Below are 27,309 nucleotides of genomic sequence, written 5' to 3' on the forward strand. Positions count from 1 at the left end.
ATATATATTCTTTCCCGATACTTTCTCATTGTTTGATAATCTGCAGGATACCATACTTTTGCATTTTAAACATTTTATACCTAGATGTTTGTTTTCTATATTTGAATATTTCCAGTATTTGAAAAGTCTAAATTTGTTGTTTGTTGATTTTTCTGACTGTCTCTCACAGTGGCTTGCTTTTGTAGTGCTTGCTAATTTTTTGTTAAGAGAACCATTCACAGTTCATAATTTTTGATAGTTACATGACAGTGAATTGGAAACTTTTCAAACAGAAAATTTTATTCTGCTAGTGGCCAGAGAGATAAACCTCAACAAGAAAATTTAAGGCTTATCTACCTCTGTTTTTTCTTGGCCACAGTTTGAGATTCCTAATTATATTCTCCATCATGGCAGTTGTACTTTTTTTTTTATATTCCCTTTTTAAGAGGTAACATATCTCACATCTTTTCAATAATTATTTTGATGTTTATTCCCATATTTTTAAATAATATGACTTTTCTTGATCTTTCACTTTAGAGCAAAATTTATTGATGTCTTACTGTGCAAAATGATATTTGGCTAACTTTCAGTCTCTCTTGTTCACATCATACATTCCTCTTACATATACCTACTCTCAAAATTGTTATTACCATGTTTGATTAATCAATGAATGTATTTTTTCAGAATTTACATATCTCTGTCTATAAATATTCATGGTACAATCATGTTGTATCTTATAATTAGTTATCATTTCTGTCATAGCATGTGTTTTTCCTGTATTTAATAATTGTTTTATCGCTGTTCTGAGGGCACTGGGGTGGTTCAGTCAATTAAAGGTTTGACTCTTGATATTGGCTCAGGTCATGATCTCAGGGTCATCAGATCGAGCCCTGCATCCAGCTCTGTGCTGAGCATGGAGCCTGCTTGGGATTCTGGTTCTCCCTCTCCTTCTGCCCCTCCCTATGTTCTCTCCCTCAAAGTAAATAATAAATATACTTTAAATATTATTATTATATTTTTCACATACTTGTCACTAATTCAGTATTTTCATTTGGGGCATTCCTGTCACTCTCCTCCTGTGTTGGATCTTTCATCTCCTAGATCCCACATTCTTCTATCTTGTTTTGCAATTGCTTTTTGTGGAACACATTTCTTATTGTTAAACATATGTTATTTGTGGTATCTTTAATATTCATTGTGATATTTATTATAAAACAAATTATATTACAGTGAGCTTATCTGATAAACACTTCATAGTAATTTAAATCTGACTGTAATTTCATTTCTTTATATGTAATTTAGAAAAGTCTGAACTTTAAGATTGAATTATTTATTCTTGAATTTAAAATTTTAAAACTCTTCATTTAAATGTATACAGTTTCTTTAAAATTAAGATTTTAATTTTTATGCTTTCTATTACAGGAAATAATAAATATGTTAAGTTGTATTTTCTAATTGACTTCAGTTATGACTCCCCTTTTTCAATTATCCTGTGTTTAGTTTCTCCTAGTCAATCCTTTTTGATATGTATTTGACTTAATCATTGCTCAGCAGCACATCCATTGGTACATGGAAGTGGGCAGGATTGCAGCAGAATGCTGCCCCAAATCTATACTGAATCTGGGTCCCTGGGAAAAGAAGAACTAAAAGGTTAAATAGGAATACACATGATATTTTTACTTGTTTGAAAATTATGTGCAAAAATTTAAAATGGGGGTATTTCTCTTGCTTGCTTCCCTACATCTTCCTATCTCTTATCTCTGGTAGTTTACTTTTCATAGGAGTTGGTACTAACAGTAATTGTTTAGATAATCTGCAGTGTTATAGAACCAGATTTTTGCACCTAACCTGAGAACCTATCTACCTTTTATTATGACTCTCTACCCCTACCATGTGGCCATTACTTTTCTAGAAACTGGAGATATAGTTGAGAGCAAAACTGACGAATACCTCTTATTTGATATCCCATGTCCCAGTAGAGCTAATAATATTTTATCAGAAAGTATATGTAGAGATGCAGAAATGTATTTATGAATGCACATAACCTGCATGTAAATTAAGAGTGGGATGTTACGCTTTAGTTAAATCCTGTGTGATTGCTTTTTATCAGAGAGGGACTAATATACTTTCCTAGGATCAAATTTCAACTTCAGCTTTGTGTTTTATGTCAGAATGCTAGCCTGTGTTTCATCTAGGCAGATGTCTCTCTGGCTTCTGAACACTTAAAGCTGTAATTTGCAGTGATTTATTGAGTGGTTGTAATAATCCTTCCTTTAACATCGTGAATTAAGTTTGTAATATAAACAGAAAAAGAAGATAATATTCTGTTCTCATGACTGATATGGAAATTGCTCTTTGCCTAAAGAATAAAGCATATTATTAAAGACAAATTCACTTTTTTAATAAATTTTTTAAAGATTTATTTATTTATTTATTCATGAGAGACACACAGAGAGAGGCAGAGACATAGGCAGAGGGAAAAGCCGGCTCCTTCCAGGGAACCTGATGCGGGACTCGATCCTGGAACCCCGGAATCACGACTTGAGCCAAAGACAGATGCTCAACCACTGAGCCACCTAGGTTTCCCAAATTCACTAAAAAAAAAAAATTATTTAAATGCAATTTAGTTAACAATGTATTATTAGTTTCAGGGGTGGAATTTAGTGATTCATCAGTTGCATATAATACCCAGTGCTCATTGCATCAAATGCTCATTACCCAGTTACCCCATTCCCTTAGACTTTCCCTTCGAGCAATCCTCAGTTTGTTTCCAATAGTTAAGAGTTTATGGTTTGCCTCCCTCTCTGCTTTTGTCTTATTTTATTTTTCTTTATCTTGCCCTATGTTCATCTGTTTTGTTTCTTAAATTCCACATGAGTGAAATCATGTGGTAGACTAATTCACTTTTGATGAGATATAATTCTTTTTCCATAAAATTCACTATTTTTAAAGTGCATAATTTAATGGTTTTCTAGTATATTTACAAAGTTGTGCAACAATCACCATTTTCTAATTCTGGAACATTTTAATCACTCCCCAAAGAACTGCATATCTATTAGCAGTTACTTTCCATTCTTTCCTCCCCTCAAACACTGGCATTCACTTTTTGTGTCTATGGTTTTTGCCTGTTCTAACGATTTCATTTAAGTGGAATCATGCAATGTGTGGTTTTCTGTGACTAGCTTCTTTTACTTAGCATGTATTCAAGGTAGTATAGCATGAATCAATACTTGATTCCTTGAGATAAACAAGTAATTTTCCATTATATGGCTATATCATATTTTGCTTATCCATTCAACGATTCCTGGACATCTGTGTCATTTCCACCTTTGGGCTATTATGAATACTGCCTTGAAAAGTTGGGTACAGAGTTTTGAGTAGAGTGATTTTAGTTCTCTTGGTACATACCTAGGAATAAAATTGTTGGGCCATATTATGTCTGTATATTTTGCCTCTTGAAGAAATGCCAAAGTGTTTTTGAAAGTATTTGTACCATTTTATGCTCCCACCAGCAGTATATGAGAGCTCAAATTCCTCCACATCTTTGTCAGCACTTGTTAATTTGTCTTTTTTATTATAGCTGTCCTACTTGGAGTGAAGTGATATAAAGCTTGCTATTTTTTTAATGAGGAATTAAAACTATTTTAAAATCTTGATTTTTAGGTGCCGTGCTTCTTTGTAGCGTACAAGGAGTAGCAGTTAATATTGACCCAGTCTTATATAACTGGCTTGTTTATCAGCCTCAGAAACGAACCAGTAGACATATGCAGCAGGTGAGAAATTTTTATAATTCTCTTAATGAACAAATCTTTTTCTCAGTATTTGTTAGAGTTATACATAGTCTGCATTGATTTTTTTTTTAATGGATGTACCACAAGTCCTTTGTCCTCTGCTCTACCTGTTTCAAATAATTGTATTCTTTCATTTCTAGACAGAAAATTATAGCTCATAGAGAGTTTCATTGACCATTGAGATGAATTTCTAAGCAATTGCTGGTAAAGCGAAACACTGGAGAGACTAGTTTAAGTAGTCCTATTTTACTGACCTCTTTTTCCTCATGGTGCCTAGATGTGTATTCTGAGTGTCTGATGCATGAGAATTGCATAGTAAATGTTAGCTATTGTTTTTATTATCTCTGTATTTCCTCTTCATCTTTGGGTTTACTCAACAAGCATTCGTTGAGTGCCAAACCCCTGGATTGGGATAGTTGGTGTAAAAGAGTTAGGATATATGCTTATTTAAAAGGGTATAAATAAAAAAAAAAATAGAAGGTTATAAATCACAAAGTAAAAAGTAGCTAATTTTAGTTTCTGGAATGCTTAAATGGAATTCTTACAGATGGGTTTTATTATTCCCATTTTAAAAATGAAGAAACTGGGGCAGCCCGGTGGCTCAGTGGTTTGGCGCCACCTTCAGCCAAGGGTGTGATCCTGGAGACCTGGGATCGAGTCCCATGTCAGCTCCCTGTGTGGAGCCTGCTTCTCCCTCTGCCTGCGTCTCTGGTTCTCTCTCTTTCTGTGTCTCTCAGGAGGAAATAAATAAAATCTTAAAAAAAAATAAATAAAAAATGAAGAAACTGATGCTTATTGACATTTAACATAACCTACCTTATTGTCACATGTAGTAAATGGCAGAACTAAATGATTCTCAGGCCAAATTTATGCTATCTTTTTTTTTTTTTTTAATTTATGCTATCTTGCATTGCATTTTCCCATTGACTTAGTTGTAATTTTGTTATATTCTAATTGAAATAACTTTGCATCTTTTTTTTTTTTTTAATATGGAATATTTCATGAATTTCTCTGTCATCCTGCACAGGGGACATGCTAATCTTCCCTTTATTGTTCCAGTTTTAGTATATGGACTGCCAGTGTGAGCACTGCATCTTCATTTTTTAAATTTAAATTCAATTAATAAACATATAATATATTACTGGTTTCAGAGGTGGAGGTCAGTTAATGATTCATGAATCTTAACACTCAGTGCTCATAACATCGCAGTACTACATCTTTTTTCTGAAGTAACTTAAAGTTAGTTGATAGAAAAAATACACAATTTTATAATTATATAAGACAAAAATTGACAGAGACACAGGCAGAGAGAGAAGCAGGTTCCCTGCAGGGAGCTCAATAGGGGACTCTATCCCCAAACCCGGGATCACACCTTTAGCCAGAGGCAGACCCTCAACCGCTGAGCCACCCAGCCATCCCAAATTATTTGTTATAAGTGGAGGTTTATGCCTTTGATCCCATTTGCTCCACTGCTCCCATGAGTTTGTCTTTATTTATTTTTTTTTTAAGATTTTATTTGAGAGAGAGAGCACACAAACGGGAGCTGAGCAGAGAGCCCAGGGTCCTGGGATTATGATGCCAGCCAAAGGCAGATGCCTAAGTGACTGAGCCACCCAGGAATCCTTCTTTTTTTTTTTTTTCCTTTCTTTTTAAATATACCACATACGAGTGAAATTATGGTATTTTTCTTTTTCTAACTGATTTCATTAGCCTAATTGCCTTATTAGGTCCATCCATGTTGTCACAAATGAGAAGACTTCCTTCTTTTTTATGGCTGAATAATATCCCATTGTTTTGTAAATTCTCATTGGTGGTTTTATTTATTTATTTATTTATTTATTTATTTATTTATTTATTTATTTATTTATTTATTTATTTATTTATGATAGTCACACACACACACAAAGAGAGGGAGAGAGAGAGAGAGAGAGAGAGAGAGAGAGGCAGAGACACAGGCAGAGGGAGAAGCAGGCTCCATGCACCGGGAGCCGGACGTGGGATTCGATCCCGGGTCTCCAGGATCGCGCCCTGGGCCAAAGGCAGGCGCTAAACCGCTGCACCACCCAGGGATCCCTCATTGGTTGTTTTATAAATGATGCAATTATGTCCCCATTACTAGAGATATTCCTGAAGGTCTAATCATGTTCTAACAGCTCAAATAGATTATACATTCATTTGATTGATACCAGACATCTTTAAAGGTTTTGATGCTTACTTTTATTTTTATTATACTGTTTTATAACTATTTAAAATTAAGTATAAATATATATTTAAAAATATTTTTCTAAGTTCAAAAATAATAGATTTATTTAAAAATAAAACTAACAGGGGATCCCTGGGTGGCCCAGCGGTTTAGTGCCTGCCTTTGCCCCAGGGCATGATCCTGGAGTCCTGGGATTGGGTCCCGCTTTGGGCTCCCTGCGTGGAGCCTGCTTCTCCCTCTGCCTGTGTCTCTCTCTCTCTCTCTCTGTCTGTCTCTCATGAGTAAATAAAATCTTTTAAAAAAAGAAAAATTAAAAAAAAATAAAACTAACAAATGTTCATAATCCTACTTGTACAGTTACAAACAATATTGAGATAAATATCCTCATAGCTAAATCTTTGCATTTTTAAGTGTTCTCTTAGAATATATTTTTGAAAGTGTAATTAATAATTAGAGGCATGTGTTGGAGCACTTGAGTGGCTCAATTCATTAAGCATCTGCCTTTGACTCAGGTCATGATGTCAGGTTCCTGGGATTGAGTGCCACATAGGGGCTCCCTGCTCAGTGGGGAGTCTGCTTTTCCCTTTCTTCTGTCTCTCCCCCTACCTCTTTTCTCTCTCTCTCTCTCTCTCTTTCAAGTAAATAAAATCTTTAAAAAATAGGTAAGGGCATGTATTTTAGCGCATTTTGAGGCTTTTATTATATTATAGCTTACCTTCCAGAATTGGTAAGAGTTTACGATTTCACCAGCACTTCACAGTATTACTATTTTACTACAGTTTATCATATCTCAAAAATACACTTTTTAAAATATTCTTAACCTATTATTTTATTCTTATTTTTTTAACATTGGGTAATTGAGAAAATAGTATAATTGAGCCCTATGATCTTTTCACCTAGCTTTAATAATTAATCAACTCATGACTACTCCTCTTCACTTTTAAGACTCTAGTGGCTGAAAAATGCCAATATTCAGTAGTGGTGAAAACCTAGAAAATGGATAAACTCATATACTACTGTTATGAGTGAAAGTTGATAAGTTGACAGTATCCAGTAGAATTGAAAATGAACATAATCTTTAACCCTCAAATCCCACTTTTTTGATATATATCCTAACAGATATACTCATAGAACACTAAAGAGTTATTATAAGCCTCTTATTGCAGTATTTATTGCAAGAATGTAAAATTGGAGACAACTTGAATGCCTGTAAGGAATGACTCTAAGGAAGTGGATAAAGTATGACATATTCACATGATAATTTATTAGTAGAAACTATATGATAGGTCTTAATATGAATGTCTCAAGTTGTACTTAAAACAAAAACCAATTTCCCAAGGATATATGCAATATGAGAGTATGTGTATTTTTCCAAAACTACCATTAGAAATAAATAAATGGTGAAATAAATGGTATGTATGAGTTGTATGAGTGAAGATAGTTGTAAAACATGAATTTCAGGGGTTATATCAGTATCATAATAGTGGTGATTCATGGAGGAGTAGGCAGGTGGCTAGCAGTTGAAGGGATTTTATCCCCATCTGAAACATTTCACTGGTCTCTTAAAAAAAAAAAAAAAAGGAAATATGATAACAATGTAAACAGCCAGTAATTATTAGATATAATGGGAATGTGGATGTTGTTTTAATTCTTTATAATTTCATATATTTTTACATTTATTAAAGAGGAAGAATTTTATAGGAAGAACAGTAAAAGCTTTTAGGTATTTTGGAATCATGGGATATTGATGCATCAAGGATAGGAGAAATCTGAGGCTAGGACACAACTGATATTTGAGGGAATATCTGGTACCAGAAGTAGAAGAATATTAGTAGAACAATGGAATGTTCCTAAAAATAAATATTGTTTATCTTGATATTTTTGACTGGGATAGCTGTATTTCCAGAAATGTGGAGGAAATCCAATCATCTTACTCTGTATTCAGTATCTCTTCATGCCTGACATGTAGTACCTATATTAGCAATCACTCAGCAAATATCTATGGAGAGTCTTTTGGACACTATTGTATGTATTTGGAATACAGTTCTGGAGAACTATCAGAGCCTGCTGTATTGTTAGGAAGAGTTTTGTTAGAGCTTGTAATGTATCCTTGCCTATGTGAAAATGCCCCCAGTTTCAGCCACCAAAACGAAGGATTTTTGTTTGTTTTTAGGTATTACTAGTATTATGGCTTTTATGAATCTCATCTTTCAGCTGTTTTTCTTGAATTAAATATTATACTGTATAGAACATAATTTTTCTCTAATATATTAATTTGAATCTGAACATGGTTGTAATTTTTTGTAATACTTTGTCATATTTCAGAATTATAAGTGATGGCCAAGAAATTCAAGGGATTATGGAATCACTAAATACTAGAACTGAAAGGGTTTTTAAGCAGACATCTCCACTCCCATAAATTATAGTTGAGGAATTTTAAATGCATCAAAACTTAGCAATATGTCGAACATTTCTCTTTTAGGTCTTAAATACTATCTCCTACTTAGGTTTGTATAAATATTATCACTTTTACTAAATTCTTAATATGAAAATCAGGTACTGTGCATTATATTTCCCACAAATATATTTAATCTTTCCACTTCCTCATTATCACCTTTCTTGTTCTTTTACTCAGCCTAAGTAGCAACTTGTAAAATAATTTGCCTTTTTCCCCTCTATCTTATAACTTGATTGATTATATTACATAGTTAGATAATGTACCTGTGTTCTGATTGAAATGTTTATTTATAATCTAAGTAATATTAAATAAAATAAAGGTTGGGTGAGGCTTAAAGTTGGATCCTTAAAAGTGTGGTTGTTGTGCTGTTGAGAGTAGCAATAGACTGCATTGCAGCTCAACCAGCCCCTCCAAAGTTACCATCTGATGCAGCTGTATTATAGTTATCATCTGTTGTTTCCCAAGCTTGCAATTTCCTTCTCAATTTGTGGCTAAAACCCAACATTTGATGATTGTTTTCCACCCAGTTCAACATTGATCTTTGATCCTGCAGGAAACTTAAAAAATACCTTTTTTTTTCTTTTTTTGCCAAAAATCTGACAAGATTGTATTGGGCGTCATCAACAGTAAGATCAGACTTTATTTCAGTGAATAAAGATGAAACAGCTGCTTTATTGTCCAGTTCAGCACTCATGCATTCAATATAGGATCATAATGTTTTCCAGCTTTCTCTAACTATGGATACTTTTCTATGCTTTCTAAATATGCTGTGTGTATCACTTTGTCAGACAGAATACAGAGATTTTAGCAATTCTTTATTAAGTTGAACTGTAACATGTAATTAATCACTTCATGGAAATATGTCCTTAAAAATAATCTTTTTTAGAAGGATAACTTTTTATTTTCTAGTAATTACAATTTTCAAATTTAACTGTAGTTTTGATTTGCCCTTACCATATTATCTTGATGCTTCTTACTGAAATTTTAAATTCCATATATTTTCAAGCTGTCTTAGTTTTCACACAGAATTGTAATTTCACACTGAAACTATCAAGTGTCCCTGTGTGAATCTGTGTGTATAAGAGAGACAGATGAAGATGCAGGGAAGGACCAAGGGAGCTACATATTGATTGATTGATTTAAAATAATAAAGCTTCAACACCACTTATGAGGGACTTTGCTCAGTGTTGCCATGTTTACCCTTCACTGCTTAAAAAAGTAAATCAGTGTTTTCTTTTGCCTCTCTCTAGCAGCCTGTCATAGCTGTTCCTCTTGTTACACCAATTAGCAGAAAGAAAGAGGATGAGGTGTCTGTTGGAAGTGCACCCCTGGCAAAACAGCAATCATATCAGGCCTCTGAATATGCCAGCAGCCCTATAAAAACAAAAACAATAACAGGTATGTGTCAAGAATTCTAACAGGTCTGTGATTTTACCCTATCTCTAAGATAATAAGTTATCAAGTTATCCGGGCTACAGTTTCATGAATGCCAGCTAAAGAGACATGAGACTCCTGGAATGGAGAGAAAGAACTTTAATATCTTACAGCATTAGCAGTAACCAAGAGTATTAACATTTTCTTGTGTCTCTGACCTAAGCCTAATTCCCACAGAGTTGCATCAGGAAGATCAGATGATACCTATACACAATAATGGATTATGTACGAGGAGAGGAACCCTCAATTTAGGGAACCTGAACTTTTTGTAATTGGTGAAGGCATGCCTGCCATTTTCCCTGGAGTGAGGCACTATTTGCAACTTGCAAGGCCGTAAGCAAACTTGCCCTTTGCTCAAAAGGAGGACAATGTCTCTGTCTTTAGAGGCTATATGCTATACAGATATCCTTGAAAACACAACTGGGCACAAAGGCACTCACTGCCTCTACTTTTAAGAATTGCAAAAACACTAGAGACCCATAGAGAACTTTCTAACAATAGTGGGTTTGTTCTTAAAGTGAATTCTTGGAAAACACAAAATATCTCATTTTTCTCCCTCTCCCTTCTCTCACTTTCTCAGCTAGATTATCTCTGCAAATATTGAACATAAATATTTTTCCATCTACTAAAGAATCATGTGATAAAAGTAAATTTAATCTTGTAGGCATATTAACTACATAACCTGACTTCCTACTTACTATTTAGTCCTGTTCTTTAAAACTTGATAATTGATTTAAAGTCATTGTTAAGGATGAATATAGGTGATAGAAAGGATAAATATAAGTGAGGGAAAATGCTTAAGATTTAAATGAAATTACATGACACAGGGTTATATAGAAACTATGACCATAGGGCAGCCCTGGTGGCGCAGTGGTTTAGCGACACCTGAGGCCCAGGGTGTGATCCTGGAGACCGGGGATCGAGTCCCACGTCCAGCTCCCTGCATGGAGTCTGCTTCTCCCTCTGCCTGTGTCTTTGCCTCTCTCTCTCTGTATGTCTCTCATGAATAAATGAATAAAATCTTAAAAAAAAAAAAGAAACTATGACCATAGATATTTATTCTTTATGATTTGTGTATCTTTTTGAATGTTCACTATTTTTACTTTTCTAGAAGCCTTGGTGATAGTGCTGTCTTGCGAATCCTTTGTACTAACCATTTTCTTTACTTAGGATTAAGTTTCAAAAAATTTTGTTCTATTTTTAAGTAGAGTACTGTTCCTGTTTCAATTTTAATTTAAAAAATGTTTTATGAGTCCTTTGTATCTACTTCTAAATGAAGTTAATCACTGTTTTACTCATTATTTATGTTGCATCTCATAAGTGGTAACAAATTCGGTAGTGCATTCGTAGCCTTTACACATCTTGTTTGTTTTTTACTATTACCATTATAACCTTTAAATTGTCTAGTTCAGTTATTGTTAAGTATATTCACATTATTATGAAATACACATTTAAATATTCCAAGTGAATTTTACAGTGGAGAAGTGTCAGTGTTAATTTATGCCTAAATTCTTATTAAAATTAGTTTTTATATTTTCAGCTTAAATGCCAGTCTTAATCTTAAGTTCATTCCCAACAATTAGGTAGTATTTTTGGCACATGAAGACAAAGCTTGGTGATACCTCACTGGACTTGATTTTGCTTTGTGATTATTCAACAAGAAGCAGACATCTTCCTCTCCAATCACAATTAACCAGTGTTAAATAGCTGTCTACAGGGAGAACATATGTTTGGTGGTTGGAAATGTGTTGACAGCAGAACAACACTATTTCAGTGATTCAGGCACATAGAGTAGGCCAAGCCAGAATAAAAGCATGTCTCACATGAAGATAATATATTATCCAGAATTCTAAATAATCTCCTAGGGAGTCTATTTTTGAAAACAAGAAAGCTCCTAAAAGCTATGGCAGCTGTTTACCTTATGTTTTGGAAATGTTATGAAAATTAATTTGGAATTCTTGATGAAATGTCTGTAATGGACATGAAAACTTTTAAAAGCAAGATGCTCCATAAATGATAGCTCTTTAAAAAATAGTAGTTATTTTTATCTTACATGTTTATACATTACTTCCCTAGTCCAAAGCACTGTAAGTACATGGTTAAAATAATAGAAGTCTTTTCAATTTATCTTCTTAAATATTATACTAAGATAATAATAAATTAAGTTGTGATAATTAATGATGTAAATTTTAGTAGATAAAATCACAATGAACTTTAGCCTCTGACCATGAAGGTGTAATAGGGTCTAGACTTATATTCCTGCTATTAATAACAAAGAAACTTGTCCAAATATATGGGAGAAAAAAAAGTTTCTAGACATTGGACACTAGGCAGTACAGGACTGTGATTCGTCATAGAAAGGATACAAAACTGTTGACCCTAGGATTGGCCTGGCTTTCTGGCTAAAGGCACATTCCAGACCACAGAATGGGTGCAGTATATTAAGCTGAGCTCAGGTGTCTTGCTGAATTGAAGTTTAGGGAGATAGAGTAACTGAAGTCGTAGGTGGTGGAGATGACTGCAAATCATGGCATAAAATTCTAGAAAGAGAAAGCTGTATAGCCAAAGAGCTCCAGAAATCAGCAATAGTGTTCTCATAGAGTTTGTTAAATAGTAAGACACGCATGCATAGGATGAGACTCTAATGGTTGGCAAAGGTTGGTCTAGGAACTTTGATCTGAATGTTCTCAGAGCTCACACAAGGCTGGAAGGCATTCAGGTTCCTATTGTCATAGTATACAATCCTGTTGATTATTCAGAACATTCAATAGAGATCTCAGAAAAGCCATGCCTCTATAGTGGAGCTAATGATAAAAAATGTAAAGGCTGCCTTAGACTCACCTTAAACAAGTTTTAAAAAGCCTCTAAAACAGGAAAAAACAATGAGTAAGTTAAATGCTGGCAAAATGAAGCCCAACATTATTAAGAATATAAGAAGATCCAGACATGTAACAACTTAAAATCACAATGTCAAGCATTCAATCAAAAACCAATAGAAATGCAAAGAAGTAGGAATCTTTGACTAGGAGAAAAATAAGCCAATAGAAATAAATTTAAGAAATGGTGTAAATGATAGAATTAGATATTTAAGGAAAGATTAGTACATTTTGGAAGGAAATGGAAGATATAATAAAGAACTAAACCCAACTCTAGAGTTGAAAAATATACATGAAGGGAGAAAGTGCTTGGTTAGAATTAGCACTAGACCAGACATTGCAGAAGAAGAAATTGACCTTGAAGACCTAGCAATAGAAACTTGCCAAAATGAAGCACAAAGGGAATAAATAGGAAAAAAAAAGTCTATAGAATGTTAGTGGACTGTGGGATGGCAATTAATTTGGGTAGTCAGAGTAGATATCACGGAAAGTTTGACTAGATACTTGAAGCCAGCAAAGGAGGGAGCCATACAGATACATTTAGAAAAATCATATGGGATTATATATGTATTTTGGAATAAATTATCCAATCCAACCCCTCATTTTATAATTATGGAGATTGATTCATAAAGAGGTCAAGCAACTTATCCAAAGTTAAAAAATATGTAGTGAAAACAAATTTTGTGAGACTTCTTTTTAAAGTTCCAGATTATGTATGTCACACATCCCACTGGTAGCTGTTGGTTTCTTCTCTATAGTTAAGAGTTTGTTTCTTGGAAAGTTTTTTTTTTTTTTTTTTTTCCTCATTTGCTTTGTTTCTTAAATTTCACATGAGTGAAATCATGTGGCATTTGTCTTTCTCTGACTGATTTATTTTGCTTAGCATAATACTACCTCCATCCATGTTGTTACAAATGGCAAATTTCGTTATTTTTTATGGCTGAGTAATGTGCCATTTTATGTGTATATGATATCCTGTTCATCAGTCAATGGAATAGGTAATGAGGATTAAGGAGGGCACTTGTGATGAGTACTGGGTGTTGTATGGAAGTGTTGAATCGCTATAAATAAAAACAAATCTCTCAATATAAATGTTTACATTGTTCCTTGATTTACCAAGAAAGAATAATAGGTTAAATTATTTCATCCTTTTTTAAAAAACCTTTCTCAATTTGAGTACTGTTTTTTTCGGTTCTTCAGATTCCACATGACAGATTTTTTTCCTGGTGCTATATGAGGTGCTTTGCTGTTTAGGAAATTATGGAGAATAACACTTGAAAATTAAATAGCACCTTGGTGACCTTAGTGTATTAATGCACCTGTGGGAGATTATCTCTCTCTCACACACACACACATACACACACACACACAAATAAAGTTCCAGGTTATGGTAGTGATTCTGTGGTTATTAGTTGCCTTCTTTCATTTCTTAATAGCATAACCAGCCATAAAAGTCAGGTCTATGCAAAATCTGTCATCTGCTGTCTGCCCTCTAATATCCAATATATAACCAGCCAACTTCAGAGCATTCTCTTCTGTCAAGGGAGGTTTCTAAATTTTCAGTCCTGCCCCATGTGGCTAAAATAGTGAAGAATTTTACATCAGAGCTACGAATAAAGATATACTGGGAAACAACTAAACCTCTGTAATTAGCATGGAATGTTTTGGCACCCTTATTTGGGTGTCACTAAGTGTTGCAGTTAAATTCCTGGATGACACTCAGAATGAAACACTACTTCTGACACATTTTTTTCTTCCCTAATGTGTAAGTTTAAATATATCGCAGGATCAGAACTGCATTTTAAAAAATAAAAAATTTATGATGTTTCAGATGCTTACATTTCTTGTCAGGCATATGGAAATTCTAGCTTATTTTCTCAAAGCAAATTAAATATGAAAAATCATGAAATTTTAAAAACACTTTGTTTATACTACAGATAACCGTTTTCAGATTTCTTTTTGAAGATTCTTTTTTTTGACAATGAAGTTAGGTTATTAGGTTAAATATCTCTAATTACATTTTTTCTGACCTCATTTCAAAATACAGTATTTTTAAATTAAGCATTAGTTCAGTAATGTGGTTGTAATAATTAGTGTTGAGTTAATCTTGGCTGAAAATACCAGAAATCTCTTAATAACAGTAGTTTAAGTAAGATTGAATTTTGTCCTCATGTGAAAGCTTAATGATAAACACTCCAAGGTCATATAACTCTCTATAAAGTCAGGTAATTTCTTATTCTACTATGTGTGGCCTCTGTTACCAGGCTTGATAAGTGGTCCACAATGGAGGCTTCAAGAGTTCATCATGTCTGCATTTCGGTGAGCAGGAATGAGTAACAAGAAGAGAACAACACCTTACCTCTTTGAAAAGTATATATAAGTTGTATTATTCACTTTTGTTTATATACTCTTGGCCAGAAACTAGTCATGTTTGATATATGTGATCATATCCAGGGCTGTATAGATTCAGGAATATAGTCTGTATTTTTTAAGGCCCATGTGTGTGACCAGAAAGTTTGAATCCTAAGAAAAAAAGAGTAGATTGTACAAGTTATTTAGCTTATTACAGGTTATTTACTCTGTCCCAGTAACTTAAGATGAAGTGTCATAAGCTGGAGTTTGGGGAGAAATGTAGAAAATATTTTCCGTTAAGTGAGACTATCAGAAAACAAAGCTGATAAAAATGTTCTCATGTTTGAGATGTTGCTTAGGTTTTTTACAAGGAGAGCTAGAGGCTTAGGAATCATTAACATATAGGGATCTTACACAGTCAAAGCCACAGAGTGCATGATCTCCCTGGGAAACCACATGCAGCAAAATGAGAAGAAAGCCCAAAATTAAATTCTGAGCAACTTTTTCTTTAAAGAGTAAGGAGAATGAGCCAATGGAGAGATTGAGAAGCATCATTCTGAGAATTAGGGAACATGGGTGTATACATACATATGTATACATGTGTAGATATGACATATATATGACAAAATTGAAAAGCACTTTAAGATGAGGGTGGGTAACTGCCTAGTATGCTGTAGACTCATTAAGAACAATGAGTCAGAAATACTTCAGTTGGCCAGAGGAGCTTTAGTTATTAGGAAGTGGACAGGAATTGGAACAGCCACTATGTATACCACTTTCCAGACATTCGTCTGCACAGACACTTGGGTATGTGTATAGAGAGGTAACGAGTAAAGAAGGAAGAATTGGAGATACAGGAAAGTTGGGCATAATTTATACAGTGAGATCACAGATAAATTTGAAGCAAAATATAAGATCTTATCAACAGATGTAGGACTTAACCGAATTGCCTCTCCCTCTGAGAGAGGTAAGATAAGAGTACCTATAGGTCAATTTAGTTAATTTTCTTTCCACAAACAAGGGATATATAGGATAAGTATTATTTTCCTTGCCCTGTTTCAGAGAATATAAAAGAAGGAGAAATGTATAAGTTTTTCAAGGTAAGACCCTGCTTTGTACACATACAAGAAATGTATTCCTTCTAAGAAAACAAAACATTACACTTTACCTTCTTTTCTTTTTTGTATCCATTTAATAACATTACTCCAAGTTTGAAATTACAAAAAAAAAAAAAAAATCATTTTTTCCACAGGCAGTATAACTTGTAGGATGCTTTGAAGTGGTGAGATTTTCAATTTTTGCTAGTAATATTTGCTCCTGAAGGCACTGCTGATGTATTTTGGAGTCTAATTTTAAGAACTGTGCATTATAAGTAAAATGGTTCACACCAATGCAGTTATTTATCTAACAATGTTTTAATCATCCTTAATTTGATTAAACTAGAATATTGAGTAGGTATGTTCCTAGTTATAGGGCGGAAGTAGTAATTAATGTACAAGAAATAATTTTTTTTTTGTGGACTTGTGTATATTAGAAGTTGCTTACTTTAATCATGTAGTTTAGCATAAAATTCCATCCCTTTGTGATTAATTAGATATCCAATTTCATTGGCAAATGTTAAAGCATTGGAAAATATTGTATAATATGCAGTTGATTTTGTTCTCTCAGGGATAAAATATGGCTTAAAGTATATTCTCCCCTTTTGGAATAGAAAAAGGTTTAAGATAAAATGAAGTTATATCTAATGAAGTACATCAAAAATCTTAAAAACTTGGAAATACCATCCAGAAAGTAACCAGAGAACATAAAGAAAGGAAAACATACATTTACTAAATTGCTTCTTCCCTTTGTGCTTCGTAAGAACAATTATTTTTATTTCTAAACCTAGAATTTATGAGGAAAAATATTAACCATCTGTATAACTTAACATAATATTTACAATTCAAGGGGATCCCTGGGTGGCGCAGCGGTTTAGCGCCTGCCTTTGGCCCAGGGCGCGATCCTGGAGACCCGGGATCGAATCCCACATCGGGCTCCCGGTGCATGGAGCCTGCTTCTCCCTCTGCCTATGTCTCTGCCTCTCTCTCTCTCTCTCTCTCTCTATGTGACTATCATAAATAAATAAAAATTTAAAAAAAAATTTAAAAAAATATTTACGATTCAAATTTTGACTAAATTACTTTCTAAGCTTATCTTTCTAAAGAATTTCATCAGGTGCCATATGATGATTTGTTGTATCAGCCATAGTAGTCTAGGTGTTTGGAGCTTTAAAGTATTTTTAACATTTTGAATTTTTTAATGTTTCATAAAATATCCACTCATCATTTGATGATACTCTTTTATAGACCTACCTGGCAATTACACTACTCATTTGATACTACTGCATACCTGAATTTCTTGCATTGCTAGTTTTCACATGAGGACCCCTCAAGTAAATCATCAGTTCATAAAGAAATGTGATTTATACTTCTTTAGGGTGTCTTGTAGTAGTATGTCTGGCAGATAGTCTTTTTTTTTTTTTTTTAAAGATTTTATTTATTTATTTATGATAGACACAGTGAGAGGCAGAGACATAGGCAGAGGGAGGAGAAGCAAGCTCCATGCTGGAGCCTGATGTGGGACTCGATCCCAGGACCCAAGGATGTAATCCTGAGCTGAAGGGAGACACTCAACTGCTGAGCCACCCAGGCGTCCCAAGGCAGAATGTCTTTTAATTAGTGTTTGTTTATTAATTCCAAGAACATGTTTAGTTTGTTAAGCAAACTAGGTTTATTGATTTTTATTTTTAAATATATTAAAATTTGTATTGCATGCACATAATGTCTTTTTCTCTTCGAACTTTAATTCTTGAAAATTAGATTAATAATTATTTCATATTTAAGTGAAAAAAAGTTTTGTTCTACTACTTCCTTGGCTCACTTTTTATTTCTCTAGGACTATAAAGCAGAAGTTATATTTAGGTATGGTTTCTTTTAATATGTTCAAGTTTTACTCTGATTTTTCCTTTAAAAGTAGAATATAGACTACTGAATTTTGTCAATGGAGATGGCTTTAGAAGGTAAATTATTTTAATGCTGAGAAATTACTTTTAAATTCTACATTCTGTTGGAATTATTTTTTTGTTGTTGTTGGAATTATTTTATTTCAACTACTGTCATCACTACCTCACTCCTTCCTCTTTTAAATGTCCACTCCAAACCTGGATCAAGACAAAGAGGAAACCCCACAGAACCAATGTTTTTGAATTCCTTGAACACATCTGAAGCAGGCTCATTCATGTTTTGTTAAAAGCATTACTAAACAGATAATGAATTAAAACAAGTACAGAGAACAGAAGCTAATTGAAAATAATTCATCTTTAGAAGCCTTCCACCTTTTTTGTCGGTGCATTCCTATCAGTAAAAATCTTTGAGCATCTGTAGGATACTATTTACTGATTTGTGCATTAAATATATGTATCACTTTATAGCAATATGCTGTAAAGCATGCAAGATAATTTTATTAACATTTAAATGTTTTTATTTTGATAGTTTTAATATATCAATAATATTTCAGTGAGACTAAAATTTATGTTTTTTTCAAAATAAAATTTAATACTATGTCATAGAAACTTAAAGGTTTAGTTCTTAATTCAGTTTATTGAGTAATTGATTTTAGTGGCTGACACTGAAGAGTCACCTCACTGAGATACATTATATCCAGGATGGGAAAGGGCATCATTGATGCACTGAAGACACTTATTTTTCAGTCTTATCCATTTTATCAAAGGGCTTTGTTGACATCAGGCAAGTAAATTTCCATCTTCTTTGTAGCAATACTATATTCTTCCAAATTAATGGAAAGATATTGCCTTTTTCTTTTAAATAAATTAGTGATATCTTTAATCCATATGTTTGAATATGGTATGCTTGGGCATTTTGGAGCTTATGTGGGCTATGTAATGATATTAGGAGGGCTGAGCAGGTACACATGGGGAAAGGAAGGAAAAATAAAATAAGATAAAAACAGAGAGGAGGGCAAACCATAAGAGACTCTTTTAACTATAGGGAACTAATTGAGGGTGGCTGGAAGGGAGGTGGTTGGGGGGATGGGGTAACTGGGTGATGGGCGTTAAGGAGGGCACTTGATGTAATGAGCACAGGGTGTTACATGCAACTGATGAATCATTGAATTCTACCCCTGAAACTAATAATACACTATATGTTAACTAAATTGAATTTTAAATTAAAATTTTTAAAAATTTAAAAATTGCCAGTTTTTCCTAATTGATAAGTGAGTCCTTTACTAGGGAAAACACATTTCTAAATTAGAAAGGGCTCCCTAATTGCAAAAGACAGAAACAAAATTATTTTAAATTTGAAAAAACAGGGATATTTTGTTTAGAAAATATGGTAAGAAATGCAAAAGCAAAGATAACTCTTTTCTTTGAAATGGTAAAAAAAGCAAAGCAAAGATAACTCTTTTCTTTGAAATGACTTAGAAACAAAGACTTCATACCTTCAGGACTGTTTGTTTTTTTTTTTCCCCTGTTGGCTTAACTTTCTTTTATTGAATATAGGTTTCTTGACTTAGCAGTGTACATGGCTGTGTTCCTCTGGACTCATGTACTTCTCTGTCATCAAAGAGAAATATCTTGTCTAGTATCTGTTGAAAACATACCTGACAAGGATTTTTTTGGCCTCCCTTGGATCATGTGCATAATCTTAGACAATCACTGTGACTAGGGAGGTTAGGTACTATGATCAGACTAGTGACAGTCCCCTCTGTGTTTATTGTCATGAGATGTGATACCAGGAAATGGAGGGCTAGCAGAAACATGGCTCCTGGGAATAATTTGTGAGTTAGTCAGCCATTCCAGCTTATATCTACTAATTTTTTATTTTACTGTTAGTTACAACAAATTTAAAACACAAAATGTTGATTATGTACCACTAAATCACATTTACAGGTATCTGTTTTAATAGGAATAAGGTAACTGGTTTATGAAGGTATTGCATACAAGAATTAGGAGCCCAGGAGAGTCTAGACTGGTAAGATACAGGATACATAAAACAGATTGCAGCCTACAATGTTTTTTTTGTGTGTTTCTTGATCCAGAGCTCATTCATTTGGGGGAGAGGAATTATGAATTGTTTTCATTGTTCTGCTTTGCATAGTTTATTAATTTTGCAACTTTGTTTCATTATATAGATGTTTTTCTAGTGATTCATTAATTTGAGTTGCAAGATTCCAAAAATATGTCAGTAAATTTTAAAGTTCTTTGAGAAAACATTGTGATGTTAATAAGTACATTGAAAGGTTTTGAATATATAGTTCTTCTTTGGAAATAAGTAAGTTATTTTAGTTTTTTTACATGAACTGGCAAGAATTCAGCAAAAATTCAACCAAATTATTTTGTATGCAGTCTTCTTCTCCCCCTTTTAGCAGTCAGAACAAGATTATAGTTTCCAGATGAAATTCTGAATGTCACATAGTGATGACATATATTTTCCTGGTTGGCTCAGCATGAGATGCAATTTCGCATGCCATGTCACGCTGACTTGCAGATTCCAAAAAGCCATTATTTCCCAAGGGGCTTTCAAGAGTGATAGTATCGAATGTAGTTTGTATTTTGATGAAAAGGCTCGAGCATTATTGCAGTTTCTATGGCAAGTTGCTTAAAGCTTTATATACTATCTAAACTTTAGAAACTTAAAAATAGTATTACTATATAGAAGTCCCTTTTTCTTCAAGTTACTTACATTTATGTTGCCAAGTTGCCAAAAACAATGATCAGTGTAAGATACAGATCACAGTAGGAAGGTATGGTGGAAAAACCAGTAGACTGGGGACCAAAAAATCCTTTTGATCTTATCCCCACTCCCATGTCAAGCTAACCTCATACACCTCCATTTTCTTCATTTATAATATGGTAATAAGTGTACCCACAATAGCTCACAGATTTAAGTGTTGTTATAAGACTTAAAGTAAGATATGTGGAAGTTTTCTAAAGTGATAAGACACATTCAGATAGAAAGTAAGTATCACATTTTTTTATGTTTGCATTTTGAAAGGAAAGGTATATGCTCTAAGCAAGGTGAAGCTTATTGTTTTATCTATTAGTTCTTGACCTTGCAATGTAATTTTAGTTTTCTTTTCTGTTTGATATTAATAATCTTATAGTTTACCTTAAAACCCAGTATTTCCATTCATGCTTACATAATAAAACTTGCTTCACACTGATGATTTATCTTACATTTGTTTTCAATAAGTTGCTTTGTTACACCAGTTCACCCTGCCTACCTGCCTTCCTTCCTCTTTCTATTTCCCTCTCTCTTTTTCCATCCTCCCTCTTTCCCTTTTTTCCTTCCTTCCTTTCTTTCTTTCCTCATAACCAGTGGTCTACATCTCTGTTTTAGTATCTTACAGGCTACCTAAGGGGCCCTTGGGTGGCTCAGTTGATTAAGGATCGATTCTTGGTTTCAAGACTCAGGTCATGATCTGAGAATCCTGAAACTGAGCCCTGCCTTAGGGTCACACTCAGCGGGGAGTCTGCTTCAGATTCTCTTTCTCCCTCTGTCCCTCCCCCTGCTCACTCTGTCTCTAAAATAAATAAATAAATCTTAAAAAAATAGATAGCTTTCAGGCCACTCAAGTGTAAAGTGTCAAATCTGTACCAACTCTGTACCTCCCCCCCACCCCACCACTGACTGTGTTACTCAAAGGATGAAACCTTGGATTCATAGTGACTTTTTTCCTGTCCATTCTGTTTATATGCTGCATCTCCAATCAGAGATACATAATTTCTTGTACAGAATAATGTAAGGATCTCCAAAATAATCTCACTTGTGTTATTTCCAAATTATCTCATCATCTGTTCTCAGTTACTCTAATCTATTGTTCAGATGACAGCAAGAAACATCTTATTAAAAATCTAAATTGGATCATCTTATTTCCTGCTTAAGACCCCTCAGTAACTTCTTACTACATTTAAGGTAAAACCTAAGCTTGTTACCATAGCCTACAAAGTTTGACCTGAATGAGTTTCTGTTAGGTTCTTCCATTCATCATTTGTCATTTACATTGATCTTTCATTTCTTCAAACATTCCATGCTTTTTCTTGTGTGGGATCTTTTGCATGTACTGTTTTCATTTTTTTTCACATTAAATCACTCATAATTGAAGTGTTTTTATTTTATGTACAGTGAGTTAGCACTAAGGTAGGTATTTTGGATATCTTCAGTGAAACTCTTGTCTCTTGGATGACCCATTCAAGGATGTTCACTTAATCCAATGAACTCAAGCCTATATCTGCTTGCAAACTGATGGAAAAAATGGCAGAATGGAGGCCATATTTCTGCATCGACCATGCCGGTTTGAGCAGATGACGCAAGGATGAGAACCCTGGCCACAGTTCCTCAGATGGCTCCAGTGTGACCCACTTTGCTTTCTCAGATTCAGTGAGGCAAAAGGCCAAGGCTCTTCTCATAGTTACGTACTTCTCATGCTCTAAGTTAGTTTAAATGTTACCCTTTTAGTAAAGAAATCTTCCCTCTTCAGTCTTTCTCAAATAAGTCTGTGCCACTCCCCTAAGATTCCCTATCTTACCTCCTGTTTTCTGCCCTCATAATGCCCATTATAGTTTTATAGTTTTCCATTCTTTTTTTCCCTCTTGTCTAGAATGTATATCAAGGACTGTATCTGACTTGCTCACTTTAAAAGAATTCAGGTATAATTGACATATGTTACATTAATTTCAGGTGTATAGCATAACAATTCAATATACCTATACCTTGTGAGATGATCACAATCGGGCTAGTTAATATCCATCACTATGCATAGTTACCAAAACCTTTTTTTCTTATGATCAGAACTTTTAAGATTTACTTAAGAGACTATCAAATATGCAATGTAGTATTAACTATAGTCGTCACCATTTGGTACATTACATCCCCAAGACTTACTTATTTTATACTGGAAGTTTGTGCCTCTTTACTCCTTTCACCCATTTCACCCACCCCTTTCCTCTGGCAACTACCAGCTTGTTCTGTGTATCTATGAGCTTGGTTTTGGTTTTGTTTTGTTTTATTTTTAGATTTCACATCAAAGTGAGATCATATGGTATTTGTCTTTCTCTGTCTGATTTATTTCATTTAGCATACTGCTCTCGAGGTCCAACTCTGCTATCGCAAATGGCAAGATTTTCTTCTTTTTATATGGCTGAATAATATTCCATTATAGGTATGCATGTATTATATATTAATATAATAATTATATATTAATAATAATATAGTAATAAATATAATATGTGTGTTAACTTCATTTACTTTTTCCATTCATCTAAAAGCAGACACTTAAGGTTATTTTTACATCTTGGCTAGTGTAAATAATACTGCAGTGAACATAAAGGTGCATATATCTGTTCCAGTTAGCATTTTCATTTTCTTTAGATAAATACCCAAAAGTAGAATTGGTAGATATGGTAGTTCTGTTTTTAGTATTTAAAGGAACCTGTGTACTATTTTCCATAATGGCTGCACCAATTTACAATCCCACCTTTTCTCCACATCCTTGCTGGCACTTGTTTTCTCTTGTCATTTTGATAATAGCCATTCTCACAGGTGTGAGGTAATGTTATTTTTGTTTTGATTTGCATTTCCCTGATGATTACTGATTTTGAGCATCTTTTATGTACCTGTGGGCTATCTGTATATCTTCTTTGGAAAATATCTATTTTGATCTTCTGTTTTTTAATCAGAATGTTTGTTTTTTGCAATTGAGTTATACGAGTTCTTTATATATTTTAGATATTAACCCCTTATCAGATAATGATTTACAGATATTTTCTCCTGTTCAGTAATTTGCCTTTTTATTTTGTCACTGGTTTTCTTTTGTACAAAAGCATTTTAGTGTGATGTAGCCCCAAGTAATTTATTTTTGCTTTTTTTGCCTTTGCATTGGTGTCAGCTTCAAAAAAATCATTGCCAAGATCAGTGTCTCAGAGCTCATTGCCTTTCTTTTATGGTTCAGGTCTTAGGTTTAAGTCTTTAATCCATTTGAGTTAGTTTTTGTCTATGGTATAAGACAGGGGTCCAATGTCATTCTTTTGCATGTGGTGTCCAGTTTTCCTGACACTCTTCTTTGAAGAAACTTTTTCCCCCAAGATTTGTTTCTTTCCTCCCAGAACCTAACATCTGTTTCTGGAATTGAGCAAATATTTAGTAAATAATTGTTGTACAAATCAATAACACCTTTTTCTCTCTTTTAATTTTTATTTAGGGGCTTAAATATCACATTCCTTAAACTTTTTTGCCCTCAGTTCTTTAATTAATTTATATTGGTGCCCTATAACTTTTCATGTCTGTTCCCAGATTTTCCAAGGATATTTTTCAATTACTCAGGAGAAATAGCAGCTTGTAGTACATTTTAAATTGGTACACATAATCTTTCAGGATTTTCCCACTACATCACAAATTGAGGTATGTTTTAAAATGCTGAATACTGATAACAGCAGTCCAGGTATATCTAGGATATTGACAATAGATGTTATTTTTAGTCAGGTAATCAGTAAATATAATTTGAGTTACTACCATGTTCTTAACTGTGTGTTAAGTACTTTGGAAAATTGAAATTAGTAGGTGACATGGCTCTTGCTCTCATAAACCTCAGGTTCTAACAGGAAAGAAGAACAATGATATGCAATGTGGTAGACTTTATAAAACTGAGATAAAACTAGGGAAAAGAACCATAATTAAGAATTGTAAAAGTTTTCATCAGGGAGATACAACTTGAGGTGGGTCTTAAATAGATTGGATTTGCATAATTTGGAGGGAGCAGTTCACTTGGTTGGGAACAACAGGAGGAAGACATCAATTGGAGTGGAGATTCTTCAGCAAATGTACTGGAAAATAGATTCAGAGAGGCATGACTAGCTTTGATAACCAGATGTGGAACTTTGATTTTCTGTCTAAGATACTATTTATTCTTGAATAATACCCTAGATTTCAGAGTAGTCTAGGATGGGATGGAAGGAGGGACATCCTTTCCAGAAATGAGTTACCCTTCTTTATAAAGATGAAGATTTTTGGCAGGTTGGTAGCCATGGAAATGGCAAAAAAAATACAGATTTAGGTTATTTATGAACCTGAAAATTTGGCCTTTTTTTTTTCTTTTGCAAGAGATATATTGTATTTCTTTCTAGTGACACCAAAATCATTATTGAGATTATAAATGAGCAATAGTTTCTTTTCCATGGGCTATACATAGGTGATTTAGAACAGTCTAAGATCATTATAAGATAATGATTCTCTACTATAATTATTGCACCTCCTACATGTTAATAAAATTTTCTAGTATATATTCTGCTGAAGTGAGCTCAATAATAAAATTTTCTCAAATAGCTCTGTGCTATCAATCCATTTGATAAGTCTGTTACCCATTCATTTCTCTTTTTCAGGAGTAAGCTCTTCAGAAGCACAACTTCAGTCTTCTACATCTTTGTTCCTTTATGTCCCAGTGTAAATAAAGTACTCAACTGTGCTTACTGAATTGAACTCTTAACTTTTCCATAGCTCGTAAGTTTAGGAAGAGGACAGCATTTTCCTTTATCTCATTTTCAAGTGTTTTCCAAGCCACACTAACAGAATGGAAGAATAGCTCTATAATAAGATTCACAGACTGGTATCGGTTTGCCTTTATTCTTGCTGTGCTGAAATTCCCTAGATCCTTCTGAAATTTCCTATAGACTTGAGGAAAGCGGGATTGAGAGAAAGGTGGTGGGAACATTGCACCTCTTCTGCTGTGTTCCTTAACCCAGTATTTTTGCCAGTATTCTTATGTTCAAGGAAAAACAAGGAGGACAACCAGGCTGGAGCAGAGAGCTGGGAAGAGGGATGGCAGAGGAAGTAAAAAAAAGACAATGGGGAAGAAGTGCTGTAGGGACTTATAAGTTATAAGGATTTAGTCTAGTAAAAGTGAGTAATACAGGATGCCATAGAAGGGCGTTCATTAGAGAAGTGATATGACTCTTTTTTGGCTATTTTAATAGTATCACTTTGGATGCTGTGTCGAGAATAAACTATAGAGTCGAAGGTATAAAAAAAGGTAGACCTGATGACCTGTGGCTTGTTGCCATAGTGTGTGCCTGTAATCATGGTGACTTGGGTAGCGATGGTATCACTAGAGGAGGTAAGGTCAATTTTTAAATTCATGGTACATTTTGTGATGGAGCCAGTAAAATTATGCCAATTGTCTGGATGTATAGTGTGTGTGAGAGAGAAAAGGGTCAGTCGTTCTCACCTGAGCAACTGGAAGGGTGGATTTGCTATTTTCTGAGACTTGAAGGGATGTAAAAGCAAAGGTGTGGGGACAGAGGGAGACTCAAGAGTTTTGCTTTGGACATGTTAAGTTTGAAATGTCTATGAAATATCTGAATACAGATGTTGAGTGGACAGTTGGATAGAGTCTGGAGTTTAGAGGCTAGATCAAGACTGTTTCCTGGGAGTTGTCACCATGTAGAGGATACTTAAAGCCATGACATTGAGTTCCTCTAAGAAGAGAATGTTTTGTAGAGAAGAGTAATGGTCCAAAGACTGAATCCTAGGACATTGCAACATTTAGAGGTCTGGAAAATGAAGAACTTGCAGGAAAACTAAGAAAACTGCTGGTGAGGTAGGAAGAGAACATAGAGACAGTGGTGTCGAGAGGGAATTAAGAAAACGTGTCACAAAGGTGGCAATGATCAAATGTTTCAGTTTCTTCTAATAGGATCTATTAGTCAGAGTTTTCCACTTGCTCTAAAAAACAACCACAAAAATCTCAGTGTCTTGACACAATAGAATTGATTTCATATTCAGGGAAAGTACATTGTTGTGTTCGTAAGTGTCTTAGCCCTTTCCAAGTGGTGACTCAGGCATCTGCCATTTAGCCACACTGTATCTTCTGGATGTTCTGCATTCAGCCAGCAGATGAGAGACGTGAGAAAAGCACACTTGCTCGTCATTGCCTATAAAGCTTAGAGAGGTACCACTAACTTTGGGTTGTATGTTATTTATTGGTCAGAATCGTTCACATGGGCTTGCCTAGCTGCAGACTAAGTAATACATGGGAACAGGTGGACTGTTTAATAAGGACTTTTGTCTCTGACACAAAGAATGACAATGATCCTGGAGCTAAAATCTTCAAAGAATGAAGGAGCAAGGGTGCTGACCTCAGGATCATACAGATTATTGCAATAAG

General features: G+C 34.1%; 1 protein-coding gene and 1 non-coding gene across 18 annotated transcripts in view; one reads left to right on the forward strand and one right to left on the reverse strand.

Annotated features, from left to right (window-relative positions):
• The window catches only part of VPS13B (vacuolar protein sorting 13 homolog B), a 733,948-nt gene that overhangs the window by 307,734 nt on the left and 398,905 nt on the right, over nt 1–27,309 (forward strand). For 13 of the 17 annotated variants that reach the window (XR_012006520.1, XR_012006521.1, XM_072773981.1 and 10 more), the window contains 2 exons: nt 3,643–3,752; nt 9,682–9,829. Coding sequence is in view for 15 of the 17 variants with exons in the window: in XM_072773981.1 (XP_072630082.1) it covers nt 3,643–3,752; nt 9,682–9,829 (258 nt within the window). In the remaining 2 variants the exon portion in view is untranslated. The remainder of the gene's footprint in view (nt 1–3,642; nt 3,753–9,681; nt 9,830–27,309) is intronic. The other 4 variants (XM_072773983.1, XM_072773971.1, XM_072773977.1 and 1 more) reach the window with 1 other exon arrangement.
• LOC140604408 (U6 spliceosomal RNA) lies at nt 4,754–4,859 on the reverse strand. Its single transcript, XR_012007309.1, has one exon. It is a non-coding gene; the product is annotated as a U6 spliceosomal RNA (small nuclear RNA).

The sequence above is a fragment of the Canis lupus genome, chromosome 14, assembly GCF_048164855.1.
Source record: "Canis lupus baileyi chromosome 14, mCanLup2.hap1, whole genome shotgun sequence".
In the NCBI taxonomy this organism is placed as follows: domain Eukaryota; kingdom Metazoa; phylum Chordata; class Mammalia; order Carnivora; family Canidae; genus Canis; species Canis lupus.